Below are 14774 nucleotides of genomic sequence, written 5' to 3'. Positions count from 1 at the left end.
GTAGAATGCGTTATGGAAGTCTTCCGTCAATGGGAAGCACCGACGCAAAGATATGTTTTTGAACAAATGTGTGTTTTCCTTTGCGAGGATTTGGAGGACAATGATTTAGAACGCATCCCACAGGAATTGTGTCGTGTACGGTTTAAGTTTGGAGAGGGTATGATTGTAGGTCCCGATGTCGAAAAAGCAGTTGAGACAGTGTTATCATATCGGAAAAAAGGGAATAGTTCTGGGTCATCGTCTGAGCCTGGTACATCTAGTAGGAAAAAGGTGCGACAATACCCCATGAGAGAAGTTCCCCCGCAATGGAGGGAAGGTGACACATCTGTTGAACCCCCTATTCCGCCACACTTTCAGCGTGTATGGGTACATGTCCCATGGAAGAGAGCTGAAGTTTTAGCACTTAAACAGACATTACCAGACCCGCGTAAGAATCCTGCGGGTATTACAAAGAGTTGTCACAGACTGCTGGGTCATGTATAATGAATTTAGCGGATATCGATATGCTATTTGGGAACGTTGTTCCACAGCCTTTATGGAGTAAAATTCGACATACAGATCACGATCAGGAATTAGGTGACTCATGGCCTAACATTGCTGCTGTAGATGCACGACAAGTTGGTGGTGCTAAACCTGAGCCTTTAATAGCAGAACTTCCTGGTAAAATAGTTGATTACATGAAAACGATAATGCCTGCAATACGTGTGAATTGGGATAAGTTATCTGCATGTAAACAGAAGAAAGACGAGACGGTCTCAGATTTCTTCACCAGGTTCGAAGAAACGTTTGTCGATCACAGTGGCCAAGACATGACCACAGAAGGTGGTCAGCGATAATTTGTCGATAAGTTCGTGCACAATCTGCTTCCAGAATTGTGCAAAAAGTTAAAAGATTCGGAGAGTACTTGGGCTGTTTCCTCTTCAGCACAGATATTAGCCACTGCGCAATATTACGAGAATAGAGACAAAGACGAGAAAGATAGAGTAGAAAAGAAAACGAAAGAATTAAAAACTAAGGTTTTATTGCAGCAAGCCTATCCGCCACGTGGTGGTGGTAATGGCCAGAACAACGGTGGTCAGAACACCTATCAGAATAACTATCAGCAGCCACAACAGTATCAAGGGAACTCACAAAGAGTCAAGTATAATCAGCGACGTGTCAATATAGGTCCCAACCAGTGTTCATATTGCAAGGAGGAAGGTCATTTTAAGTATAGTTGCCCTATCTTGTTACAACGTGCGAATGGTGTTTCGAACGCAAGAGGTAGAGGCGTTCAGCAAGCACCTAGAGGTAGAGGACGTGGAAACGTCCCCCAGTATGCGCAGTCTCTTCCACCACAGAATTCTATGAATAAATTCGATCAGCAGAACAACACATCTGGTAGGACAGCTCAGTACTATACAGATGATTACTATACAGAAGGCGAGCAATGGAGCAGTAATGATTGCTAGGACAGCCATAGACAAAGAGAGGGAGTTGTTTCAGTTCCAGTAGATCAGAGTGGACCATACGTTGAGGTGATCACATCAGGTGTGTCAGAACCTTTTCTCTTGGATACTGGTGCTACAAAGAGTTCTATTATGCACTCCAAACTCCCTGGCGCACCTTTGTCTGGCGAAACGAACGTTTCTGTAGGTTTTTCTGGCGCCCCGGTTAGGAACCCGATTTCTGACCCGTTGTCTCTTTCTGTTGGTCCTTGCGAATTCGAAGCACCCCTCATTCTGACAACAGGTTGTGGCGAAAATTTGCTAGGATTAGATTTGCTAAAAAGATTGTATGCAACTTTGTACTGTTCTCCATCAGGAGTACAACTTACCCTGGGTGAGAAAGCGGTTTCTCCAATGTACTTAGCGAGAGATAAACTTCCAACAGAATTGTCGCTTCTTCCAGACATACTTTGGGCAGTTGGTCCCAATGATGTGGGACTCTTAGAAATACCACCATATGTTGTAACATTGAAAGCCAATGTTAAAATGCCACGAATTCCGCAATACCGAATATCTAGTGAGGGTGAAAAAGCTTTGCTAGCGATCGTTCACGAGTTAATTGAAAAAGATGTGATTGAAGAAACAAGAGGTAACGTTTGCAATAGTCCCGTTCTACCTGTTTTAAAACGAACTGACCCATCTCAGCCACCGGTGTACAGATTCGTGATCGATCTCAGAGAGGTGAATAAAATAGTTGTGCCACAATTTCCAGTTGTCCCCGACATCACTACATTATTGACTATGATTCCAGTTTCTGCCACTTGGTTTTCGGTGATTGACCTGAAGAATGCTTTCTTCAGCATCCCGATCGCCGAGGAGAGCAGGGATATTTTTTCCTTCAGTTTAGGAGGACGAAGCTTCCGCTTTAAACGCGCTCCTCAGGGCTACTGTGAAAGTCCGTCAATATACAGTCAAGCTCTAAAAACGCAGCTTGATACCATTGTTTTGCCAAAAGGTACTACTCTTGTACAGTACGTCGACGATTTGCTTATAGCTGCGGATACTGAGGGAATTTGCAAGAAAGCAACCATATCGCTGTTACACCATCTGTGCGATTTGCATCATAAGGTGTCACTTTCCAAGCTTCAATACTGCCGACAAGAAGTGACCTACTTAGGTCATCTCTTATCGAAGGAGGGAAGGAAACTGACCCCAGAAAGAATTCAGGCAATAGCGAAATTGAGTGTGCCAAGAACACAGAAAGAAGTGCGTGCTTTCTTGGGCATTACATCATATTGCAGACAATGGATCCCTAATTTTTCGTTATTAGCCAAACCTTTGGTGGCGTTAACGTGTAAAGATACACCCAATCCCGTCCCTTGGTCTGAAGAGTGTCAAACGAGTTTTTCCGAATTACGCACAGCCTTATGTTCGGCTCCTGTGTTGGGTAACCCCAACTACAATAAGCCTTTTACACTGTATGTCCATGAGAAGGATGGTTGTGCATTGTCAGTCCTGACTCAGTTATTTGGGAACAAACAGCGTCCATGTGCTTACTTTTCCTCGACTTTGGATCCAGTGGCTAGAGCATTGCCTAGTTGTTTAAGAGCCACAGCAGCAGCAGCTGTTTCTATTCGACAGTCTGCTGGCCTGGTCATGAATAATACACTAATCGTGATGGTCCCACATGCAGTAGACACATTGTTAAATAGAACCATGTCACAGCATTTAACCAGTGCTCGATTGTCAGGGTACGAACTGACTTTGCTAGCAAGTCATGTGCACATTCAAAAGTGCAACACCCTTAACCCAGCCACGTTATTACCATTCATAGAAGAACCAGATGTTTCAGAACAGCATGATTGTCTTTATAGAACTGAGGAAGAGACGAAAGGAAGAGTAGACCTCTTCGACACTCCTCTTGCTGAATGTGATTGTACATTGTGGGTGGATGGTTCATGTTTCAAGCTTCCGAATGGCGATACGACTGCAGCATATGCTGTCACGACTTTGCACACGATTATTGAAGCTACACGCATCCCACACAATTCAGCTCAGGCAGCGGAGCTAATTGCACTCACGAGAGCATGTGTGTTGTCGAAAGGAATGAAAGTAACTGTCTACACCGACAGCCAGTACGCGTTCGGCGTGGCCCATAGTTTTGGACGATTGTGGAAAGAACGTGGATTTCTGACTTCGCATGGAACTAAAATTAAGCATGGTCAGTTGATAAATGAGCTTCTAGAATCACTGACTTTGCCCTTACAAGTAGCGATTGTGAAATGTAGCGCTCACAAGAAAGTGACTGATGATGTTGGTCGTGGAAATGCGTTCGCTGATGAAACGGCTAAAGAAACTGCGAAGAATGTGAAGAGCCGAATGTATGTTGCAGGACCTGCAAGATGGGTTGGCGACATAGGAATGTGTGAAGACACGATAGAGAGTGTGAAGTCTATTCAAGCTGAAGCTACAGAGAAAGAGTTGAGTACGTGGAGAGAAAGTTCGGGTAGAATGGATGCGAGTGGTTGCTGGATTGAATTATCAGAGCATCAGAGATGGTTGTTACCCGATGCATATATGCTTGCAGTAGTCACAATGGCTCATGGTATGGCTCATATCAGCGTGAAAGGGATTTGCAAGTTGCTGGCTCCAGTATGGGAGAATTCAGGGATTCCCAAGTGTGCAGAAAACGTGGTCAAGAATTGCATGGTGTGTCTGCAACACAATCCTGGTAGGGGAACCCCAACTCCAGCTGGTCATTTTGCACCTCCTACGTATCCGTTCGAGGTTTTGCAGCTAGATTTCATCCATATGGAAAGGTGCAACAGTTTAAAATATGTGCTCGTTGTTGTTTGTGCCTTCTCGAGATGGATAGAAGCATACCCCCTGAAAGACAATAGTGCCCTGTCCACAGCGAAAGCTCTCGTGAAAGAGTACTTCCCTAGATTCGGAATGCCTAGAATGGTCTGGTCTGATAATGGGAGTGAATTTGTGGGTCGTGTGATGAAGAGAGTGTGTGAAGGATTAGGTATCCGGCAGAAGTTCCACGCTGCAAATCACCCCCAATCAGCTGGATTAGTAGAATGCTACAACGGCACTCTTAAGTTAAAATTGGCCAAAATTCAAGCGAGCACAGGTCTTAAATGGCCTGACGCTCTACCCTTAGCACTCCTATCCACCAGAATGACTGTGCATTCGCGAGTGAAACTCAGCCCCTACGAAATTATTTTCGGCCGCCCGGCCAACATATGGGGAGTGCCTAGGCCCAAAAAGTTTAGCGAGCTCGAGCACCCCGTTCTACTTGACTATCTGTATGAATTGACGGCTAAATTGCGTGTTTTACATCAACAGGTCAACGACACCCTTCCTCCGGTCTCTGAGACTCCGGGACACAGCATTGACCCTGGGTACTGGTACAAAACTTCCAGAGGACCAGAAACGACCAGCCCAGGTGGACAGGGCCACACCTTGTCCTTCTCTCTACAAGATCGGCAGTGCGAGTGGAAGGGAAAAAGGCCTGGATCCACGGGGTCCACTGCAAGAAGGTACCTCTACCTCTGCCATATGACCAGTGGGTCCAGGAAGGTGTCGGCGACTCAGAAACAGACACAGTACCTCGGTTCATACCTTTCAGTGATGCACAAGTAAAAGGAACTAACTCTGAGCGCGAAAACGAGAACATTCTTCAAGAAGGTGTGCCACCGTCAAAACGATTGAACACTTCAGAGCCTGAACTGTTGTTCCAGGACAACACAGTACCGGGAAGACAAAGATACGATTTGAGACCAAGAAATACGAACTAATAAATTAATCTTCTTTCTCCACTTTAAGGAAAAAACCTATGGACTAATAAAAGATTATTTTTTTCCCTCCAAGTACTATTTTTAAAAAAAGGCAGCTCCTCCATCAGAAGAAAACTTGCTCATTTTTGTTTTTCGAACCGCCATCCGGGTTCCGCTGCTAGGGCCGCGGTTGCCTAAAAAGTCTTTTGGGTGCAGCTAACGACGTTAGGTCGGGAGTTCTGGTTGGTCTAAGGGAGTTACCCTGGACTGACAGAAGCATCTTTTAGCAGAATCAACCTACCACCGCGGGCAGCATTCTAGAGAGGATGGAGTTTTCTGAAATGGAGAGGCCTGCCAAACAAACGAACTCTAGACGCCAGTTGTGCACAGTGACGACAAGAAAAAGTTTTCTAATAATGTGCATTTGTATGATATCCAGTATGATGATATTTCTGATAGGATTCTCTCTTCATGTGACACTCGCACCACCTGCATCCCCTATACCTCCTCCTACTACTGTTTCCCCTCATTCTTTCCACTCCCTTCCTGGCCATGAATCCCATAGGAGATTAGAATTCATTAATAACTCCTTCATTCAGCTCCTGCACCAGCACCAGTTAGTAATGAACACAACTAACTGTTGGGTATGTGGACTTATGCCTCACACGACGGATAAAGGTATCCCTTATCTAGTTCTACCTTTCAGTCATAATGGTTCCGTGTGGGCATACCGAACGATGTTCATATATGCACGAGAAATCCAACCCCTACGTTCTGTAAAAGACAACCTCAAGACTAGCGCCCTAGTAAAAGGCATAGTTGACATTATTAAGGAAGTAACTTCTTATGAAAATACCCCTAATGACGAGATACTTGCATATGTAGGTTGGAACGTGACCGGATATGGAGCTACTTTAAGTGAGAAACAGCAAGCGAAGAAATCTTCCCCGATCTGGATTGTACCCCATCAAGGCAACTTGTGTCTGCAAGGCACTGGCAGGAATCCCAGAGCTCAGTTAGGGAGAAGTATCTGTACAGAAACATATATTTTTGGGTCTCAGACTTCCCCTGCGTTTTTAGCAGCTAAGGGTACTTATTTCATCTGTCATGATAGAGCCTATACATGGTTGCCCCCTGACTTCTCGGGCTCATGTTTCGTTTCATTCCTGTTACCTCCCACCTACACAGCAGCGGCGGATTACCACAGGACAAGGGTAGTTAGAGGTGTCTTGAGTAAAGAAGACACTGCAGGTCAAGAATTTGGGGACTTTGCAAGAGGTTTTCTGCCGTTCTGGGGACCCATGGTAAACAGCAGGGACATAAGGCAATTGACAAGGGTAGTTGAGGCTACCGTGATTGAAACTACTGGTGCCCTCAGTAACCTGACTGCTGAGCTCCAGTCGGATCGTCTTACGACCCTTCAGAACAGGGTTGCTTTAGACGTCATACTTGCAGACCGAGGTGGGGTATGCAGATTGATCCAATCTAGTTGCTGCATTTTTATCCCAGATAACGCTCCGACGGTGTACCAAGCCATCTCCAAACTGCATAAGATTTCCGAATCTATTCATGTGGATAAAGGAGATTGGTCATTAATGGGGTGGTTCTGGGAACTGATATCCAGCTGGGGATGGAAAATCCTGATGGTCATTGGGATGGTCTTAGCCATCCTTTTCCTGTTCTGTCTGTGTGTACAGTGTGCTCTGCAATATGTGGCCTTTGTGTCACATCATGTATAAGGAAACCTGTATCAGGAGACGAGCTAAGTACTAGGATGATGTTACAGCAACACCTCAATGACTTTAGGAATATCGACCTAAACTCAGATTAGCATGAGAGTAGGTTAAGTTGCCTATGTAAGGGCAAAAGGAGGGTTTGTAGTACTGAAAATCCAAACTCGTATAACCATTCAGACGCAAGAATAAAACTTAATCGTACCATGACAAATTTAGTATCAAAAGACCGAGAATGGCGAGTACATTATGCACAAACATTTTCATCGCATTCGAAGGTTGCTTTCACCTCGAAATCGTCACTTATACCCTGCACCCCTGGCTTCCATTTTATATACGGCAGCCATTTTGTATGTTGCCCTTCACATAGGCTTAATCCAATATCATAAGGACAAGCACTCCTTGATTGACTTTTTCGTGACCTGGGCAGGTTTAAACCATCGCCCCAGGCCAACACGTTTGGTCAGCTCCTCTCCCAGTGGCCGGTCAAGATAGCATCTAGGCGCACCCGGCCATAAAACCCTTTCATCACGCATTCACCCTGCCGAATCTTGCCCACACCTGGCCCCGCTCCTTCTCTTTTCCTACTTGTTTTATGATGAGAACGTGCTCATTTTATTGGGGAAACACCGATATCTGATTGAAATACCGGACCTTGCCGAGTAATTTATTATGTACCAGACAAACGAAATGTGAGCTTGTCATCATAACTCTGTTACTTATTTGTGGTCGAAATAAGTGAATAGTATCCTGAAAATCTAGGAATGTTTGCCTGAAGCTTATTATTTTGTATAAGAAGAGAAGCCTGACTTCGTGATTTTGAAGCAGTCTCCTGAGAACATACTTCCATGTGTTGTACTTCTAGGATACTTGTTACCTTGGTTGCAGCCAATAAACCGATCTTTGACTTCACCTAGAAGACTCTGAGTTTCTGTGGTCTGAATCAGGAAAAGGACTCGAGGTCTTTGGGTGTGTATTCCCTGACACCGCTGGGTTACCGGTTAAGCACCGGTTCTGAAAAACCCAGTACCTCAAAAGACGCTCCCTCCTTTACAGTGATACGCACAGGAGGAATAACCATGTGTCCCACATCAGTATCAGAAGTGGCCCATAAAGTATTTGGAAGAGACGTTAACGCATCGGCCTCCTGCATGAGACACGATCTCTCAACCTCTGGGTAATTCTAATTCAAAATAACCCGCACCCCTTCTGGGGCGCAACGTATCGTTGCACGAAAATGTTTAAGCATGTCAAGTCCCACGATATTATCTGGTGTATTTGGGGATAACAGAAACAGGCATGGGGCAGTGAATTTGTCGATGTGAAATATGAGGGGTTGGGACAGTGGGCTAATAGAGGGTGTTCCATCGAACCCTATTAATGTAATCGTTTCGCCAGACAGGGGAGCCCTTGGAACCAAGTGTTTGGACAGAGCGCTACGAGTAGCTCCCTTCTCCAGTCATCACCACTGCACCGTTGGGAGACCAGGATCACTTGTCCCACGCTACCACCATCCTTCACCTGGTTTGCTTCTGTTACAATAGCCGAACCCTTGAACTGTACAGCGTGTGTAACACTACTTCCTGTGTCTTCCCACAGATCTCCTAACCTATAAATTACTCTTCCTGTCATCATTCCACCATTTAGAGACCAGGATCACTTTTCCCACACTACCTCAATCCTTCACTTGGCATGCTTCTGTTACAGTAGTCGAGGCCCTGAACTGCACTGCATGTAAAACACTGCCGCCATTCAATTTCCAAAAATCTTCAAAATTATAAGTTATTCTTCACAGGAGCATGACTTGGTCGGTACCACTTGGGTGGTGGGGGTGGGAGTCTTAGTTTTTCTGACAATCATGCTGGTATATCATGTCAATCATTATATGAGAAAGCTCATGAGGGGGGCTTAAGGGCGAGTGGAAAGGGAAAGGAATGCAGATTGTGAGGGTATACTTAAACAAGCATTTACAATGCAACGGCCTCGCCTTCGGAAAAGTTAGAGCTATTGGCATTGTAAATGACCAACTTTTTATTTATGTGTTGGTTTTGAAAATAGATAAATAAATGGCATTGTCATTTACAATCCCATTAGCTTAATCTCTTGCAAATACGAGACCTATTGCATTTGCACCACACCCACACACAGAGAGCCACACAGAAAGAGCCACACACACAGAGCCACACACACACACAGAGCCACACACACACAAGAGCCACACACACACACAGAGCCACAGAGCCACACACACACACGCACACAGAGCCACACACAGAGCCACACACACACAGAGCCACACACACACACACACAGAGGCACACACACACAGAGCCACACACACACACAGAGCCACACACACACACAGAGCCACACACACACAGAGCCACACACACAGGAAGACTTGCGGCTAAATAAAATGTAGCTCTCCTACGCTCAACACAGACCTACTTCATTCCCTAAAAAAAAGAAAACAAAATAAACGCTAGTAAGTGAGATCTGGGTATGGTGTGCAAGTCGCTGGCATAAATACAGACAGAGCCGTCTCAGCCTTTCACCCGGACGTGGTCCATTGATAAAATCCGTGCCTAATTTGTAAATAATTGGATGCCAGTTTAATGCGTCCGTCAAAGTAACGGCGGTGTGGCAGTGACTGGGAGTACCTCAAAGAAAAACATACGTTGGCCTATGAGAACTACGCTGACGATTCAAACACTTACGAATTACGTTACCCACACATTACTTATTGACTGGCATGCAAAACTCTAAAATACCCATTACTGCGGATTCAACCTGGGTGCAGCGTGTCTACTCGTTAGTGCGGAATGCAGTAAATCAGGTTAGTGTGTTTGTAGCTGTTTGGATCACGTGTTATGCAAATCACCCCATTGGTTACATGTTGTTAAAGTAATTCACTACAAGAAAATGATCAAAGCATCATTGCACGTAGCACATACACCGGTTTAGGATAACCTGTTAAAAATAAGACAACATTAAAGAAATAAAATAAACTTAACAAAAGGAAACAAAGTCGACAACAACAACAACAAAAAAACTCACCTTTATGGGACAGCTGTCCGAAGTCTCATTGAGCAGCACCACCATCTCGGCCCGGACAATAGCCACCTGTGGCTGCGGGAGGCTGGTCGGGGGCTCCGCTGTGCAGTAACCGGCGCATTTGAAGTGCCTGTGATCCGCAGAACCCTCGGCGCCTCGTGGGCATTGTTCCATTCTTAGCATTCCTTCGCCCGTTGCCTCTCATTCATCCCCCAGGCAGCGATTAGAGGCCCGCGCTGGCCTTGAGCCCCTCGCGAAGCATGCGGCTGCTCGGAATGAAGCGGCGCACGCGCTCTGCTGTAGCAAACCATTCATCACTGCGCGAACCAACCACAGAAGACAAATAGGTGTCCGCAGAGCCCCGCCCAACCTCATGAGAATTGAGCGCGCTGACATTATATACTTTTACTTGGCCCAGAATTCCGATTAAAACAAGCAATACACCAGGGGTGCCCCTCAAGCGAGTACAGTAGATGCAGACAGGCTCTTAACGCAAAGAACAAGCGCTCGCCATTTGTCACCAAGCCCCGTCCTTTTCAGACTGGGGGGGGCGTGTTTTTCTTTCTCCCCTCTTCTCCATTGGCTGGAATGTAAACAACGGGCGTGTTTTTGACTGTTGTTTACCATTCCAGCCAATGGAGAAGAGGGTCGAAAGAAACACGCCCCCCAATCCAAAAAAGACGGGGCTTAGAGCGAGAGAATGGCGTCACTGAGACCTCTTCTCCGATTGCTGGCCGCCGTTTAGGAGGCCAGTCAATGGAGAAGAGGGGCGGGGTTTAACATCGCTACTCAGAGTCATTAAATCTCGCCAGCGAGACTGCGCATGTGTGCAGCCTACGCTAGCCGAGACCTAAAAACTGAGGGCCTGATTCTGGGCCTGATTCACATAGGGCCTCCGTGCTGGTGGCAGAGGCCCAGCAGCCATGGGGGAGTCCCCGCACTTGGGCGGAATCTCTGCAATGAGCATTCACATTACGGAGAATCCACCCCCACTAGAGAATCTCTTCCATGATGTCGAGGTCTCCATCACAAGTGCAGAGGCCCTTTGTGACTCAGGCTCAGAATGTTGGAAAATAACCATGTTTTAAGGCCTTAAAAACAAGAGACAAGAGTGTGTGTATGTTTTTGTTTTAATATTTAAAAAGAAATCCCAGGTGAAATCCTAAAAGACTCTTACCATACCAGACTGTAAGCTCCTGTACCCAACTATTTATTATAAAATACATTTATTCATGGGGGGGTGTAACAGCTCAAACACCCCCATGAAGCTACACCCCCAGTCTTCCACCCATCACCGAACCTATTTGGAGCCTAGATTGTTTGTCTCAAACTGCTACAATTCTTCCCCTGGGGTGCTTTTGTTATAGTACCCTGAGTCCTTCACCTGGATTGCGTGTGCAACACTACACCCAGTCACTTTCCAAATATATTTGGGGCAGGTTGTGGCATAACGGCAAAAGCTGCCTACTTTGGAAGTGGGGAAACTTGTTCAAGTCTCAGGAGCGGCTCAACATCCTGTGGTTCTGGGAACATCATATAATCTCCCTCTGCCTACAAAAAATGAATGTGTCCTTTTGTAACGTAACCGGTGCTCATGTAAAGCGCTCCAATACCTTCGGGTCGAGTTTGCCCTATATTATCACTAAAAACAATTCTGTCGGGATCCTTCTCAGAGTACGTCAGCCTTCAAAGACATTCCCACTTTTATACTTTATTAATTTACCATGCACTTAGGCTTTTAACTTCACTTAAAGTGCCTCTTGTGTTCTCATCACAGTCAATGTATCTGTGATAGCACTGCTGGTGAGGTGATTGGAGGGGATGAAAAGGAGGTTGTGTCACTTCAAAAGTCATATGGTGCCTCTCTGCTACCCCTACGTAATGGTGGTATTTGTATTACATATTGTCAGCAGGCTTCATATTGTATTGCCCACCACTGGTGTAATACTCGAATTGGCATAATGGTGGGGTAAGCATTCTTGGCACAGTGGTGCCCAGTAATGGTGAAATGCATCCTCTGGCATTCTATTGGCAATTTGTAGTATTTTTAGAACATCATCATCATTGCTGTGTATTATTGCTTCTATTGTAAAATGGGTGTAATCTGTCAGGATCCATCCTACCACTTCCGTATATACATACAGACACACACACACACTCAAACCTGCCAGTCAATGAAGAAACTCTTTCTCTGATAAAATAGTCACACCTATTGTTTTTGCAATTGTTTGTGTGTTATGTTATATTGTTTAACAATGTGGCTGTAATGATATGTTGTTAAAATTGCAGGTAACAAATGAGATTGTACGCCAGATGATGGAAATGCAAGGAATGTACAATCTGGAGAAGCCTGGTGATTTTACTACGGTAGTTGATGTCCAGTTTGTAGCAGCTATGATACATCCTGGTGGAGGACGTAATGATATTCCACAGCGTTTAAAAAGACAGTTCTCTGTGTTTAATTGCACACTACCGTCCAACGCATCCATTGACAAAATATTTGGTATGGATGATTAATTGATTTTTGTTACTGCGGTAATTACTAGTCTGTGTATTTATTAAACGGTATTCAGCTTGTTTAAGAGTGATTAAGCACGTAACACCCCGAATCTCAAACAGGCATCCTTTTGCTCGCGTATTCGCTGCTTTCTCAAATTTAATTTGGGCTCTTAGAGATGATTTTATTCCTTAAGGGGCTGCTCGTAGCAGTGATTTATCATGAAGATGATGTACTATCAGGAGGTACAGAACCCAAAGACGGCCAATCAAACATGTGTAGCTCTTGAACCAATACTAAAAACTGAGAACAACATCATGAAAGACCTGGAAAGAGTAGAGCCTAAAAATCTGTTATGGAGGAAGCAAAGACGTTAGTTCACCAAAATGCCAGGGATAGCGGAAGTAACCTTAATGATGTCACAAGACGTGGCATCATATGACCTTTGGCCCTGAATCATCCCAAGAAGTGATGTCACATGACCCTAATCATGATGACATCAGAGTAATTAACATTGCTGAAGTTACACAATATTTGCACAATTCAAATTCAATATTCTTCTAGGGGAGAACAGAGGGAAGGGAGTTCTCTCCCCTGAGAAAAGTTTTAATGCACAATTTTCACATACATTTGCTAAAAAGCCATAGGCTTTGAATAGACACTCACTAAATATTCAAGTCATTTCATGGCATGCCAGGCTAATGACACCTGAGAGTCCCCATGAGTTTACCCAGTTGTTTTTAAAATGTCCTATGGGTGCCCCCTTATGTCAAAAATTACCTCCACTATTGGGGCCAACTTTTTGCTATGGTGGACCCGTTTGCCCAAACATTACATACAATATGCCAGTGCCAGCATTTTTCTATTACTGCTTCTCTTGCACTATGGATGTCCTTTATGCCAAAGGTTATGTATTCTATGTCGTTGTAAGAGACTCACTTAGTATATGGTGCACACTCATTTAACTGATGCCCCTTTCACTAATTCAGGCAAACCTTATTGTGATTTTAGTTATCTTTGATAACCATTGAATGTTCTCGACGTGGTAGCTGAGGAGAACAGCTTTCAGGCTTATCTTGAAGGAGTGTTAAGCAGCTTGTTTTTCTAGTCTAATCATGTAGTGTAGGTTAAACGGAAAAAAACACATAGGGGCAGATTTACAAGCCCCTTGCTTCACTTTTGCATTATCTTTAACATGGGAAAAGTGACGCAAAAGTGGTGCAAGAGGCTTGTAAATGAGCCCCATAGTGTTTATATAAAAATACTTCTGTTTATTACACAACACTCACTAACACAATGGTATATATTCTACCCGGAAATATCAACACAATACACAAAAATGCTTCAATTGCATTATGTAAGTGTCACAAAATACAGGGGTCTCCAGGAGGAGACCAAACCATATATTAAGAAAGTGGAATGCGAACTGCAGAAGAGGACGGGACTTGGATCAGTGGACCCAGAGGAACTGGGGACACAAGGAACCACCGAAGGTAAGTACCCAGGAACTCCACGGAGGCTGTGTGCAGAGTGGGAACACAGCCACGTGCCCAACGGAAATCAATGGAAATATCAGGGTTACAGTTTTACAGAAGAAGGACCCAAAAGGATTCCCTTCGATTACGGAAGTTTGCAGAGCCACCCCTACTGTTGATACCCAGAGAGCTAGTTATCTACACCAGTAAAGCCAGGTGTATAGGGGTAAAGAGACATTGGAAACATCTGTAAATAACAATGGAAAACCTGGAGAAAAGTGCCTCTGGAGAAGAAGGTGAAGAAGTCCTATGGAATCCAAGGGAGGATTCTAGAAGTGAAGAATATGCAAGCAGAGAGGACAGAGTCTATGCCACTCAGGAGTGATCAAGAAGCACAGAAGAGCAATGCCCACTGATGTTGAAGGGTTCAGATGAGTGGACATTGACCTTGTTGCTGCAGCAGTGAGGACGAGGTGATGGGTAGGAAGACCAAGAGCCACCCATGAGCAGTCCCACGTCAGGTGTCAATGACTAGGTGTTTGTTCGGTGTCCAGCAGGAGCACCAACAACCCTTGGTAGCCGCAACTGGCTTGGAGATCAAAAAAGGAGCAATGTTGGGACCTGCAAGGTCCAATGGACAGTTCCACCAACAGCAGCAGAGTCTGAACAGGCCAGAGCAATCAGGGGAGCCCACTGAAGCAGGAGAAGAGCCTCAGGAGGACCCACAGGCCAAAGGGACAAGAGTCACAAGAGGGCCTCGAGCAGCTCACCAAGAAGGAAGGGCCACGGTTCAGAGTATGGGGTGA

At 45.1% G+C, this 14774-nt stretch overlaps 1 protein-coding gene across 7 annotated transcripts in view; it reads left to right on the top strand.

Annotated features, from left to right (window-relative positions):
• The window catches only part of DNAH8 (dynein axonemal heavy chain 8), a 10041960-nt gene that overhangs the window by 6539907 nt on the left and 3487279 nt on the right, over positions 1-14774 (top strand). For all 7 annotated transcript variants that reach the window (XM_078647354.1, XM_078647353.1, XM_078647356.1 and 4 more), the window contains one exon: positions 12286-12499. In XM_078647354.1, the coding sequence (XP_078503480.1) occupies positions 12286-12499 (214 nt within the window). The remainder of the gene's footprint in view (positions 1-12285; positions 12500-14774) is intronic.

This window comes from Lissotriton helveticus, chromosome 6 (genome assembly GCF_964261635.1).
Source record: "Lissotriton helveticus chromosome 6, aLisHel1.1, whole genome shotgun sequence".
NCBI lineage: Eukaryota > Metazoa > Chordata > Amphibia > Caudata > Salamandridae > Lissotriton > Lissotriton helveticus.
Note: the sequence above shows the minus strand (reverse complement) of the source record. Positions and strands in the feature narration are given on the sequence as shown.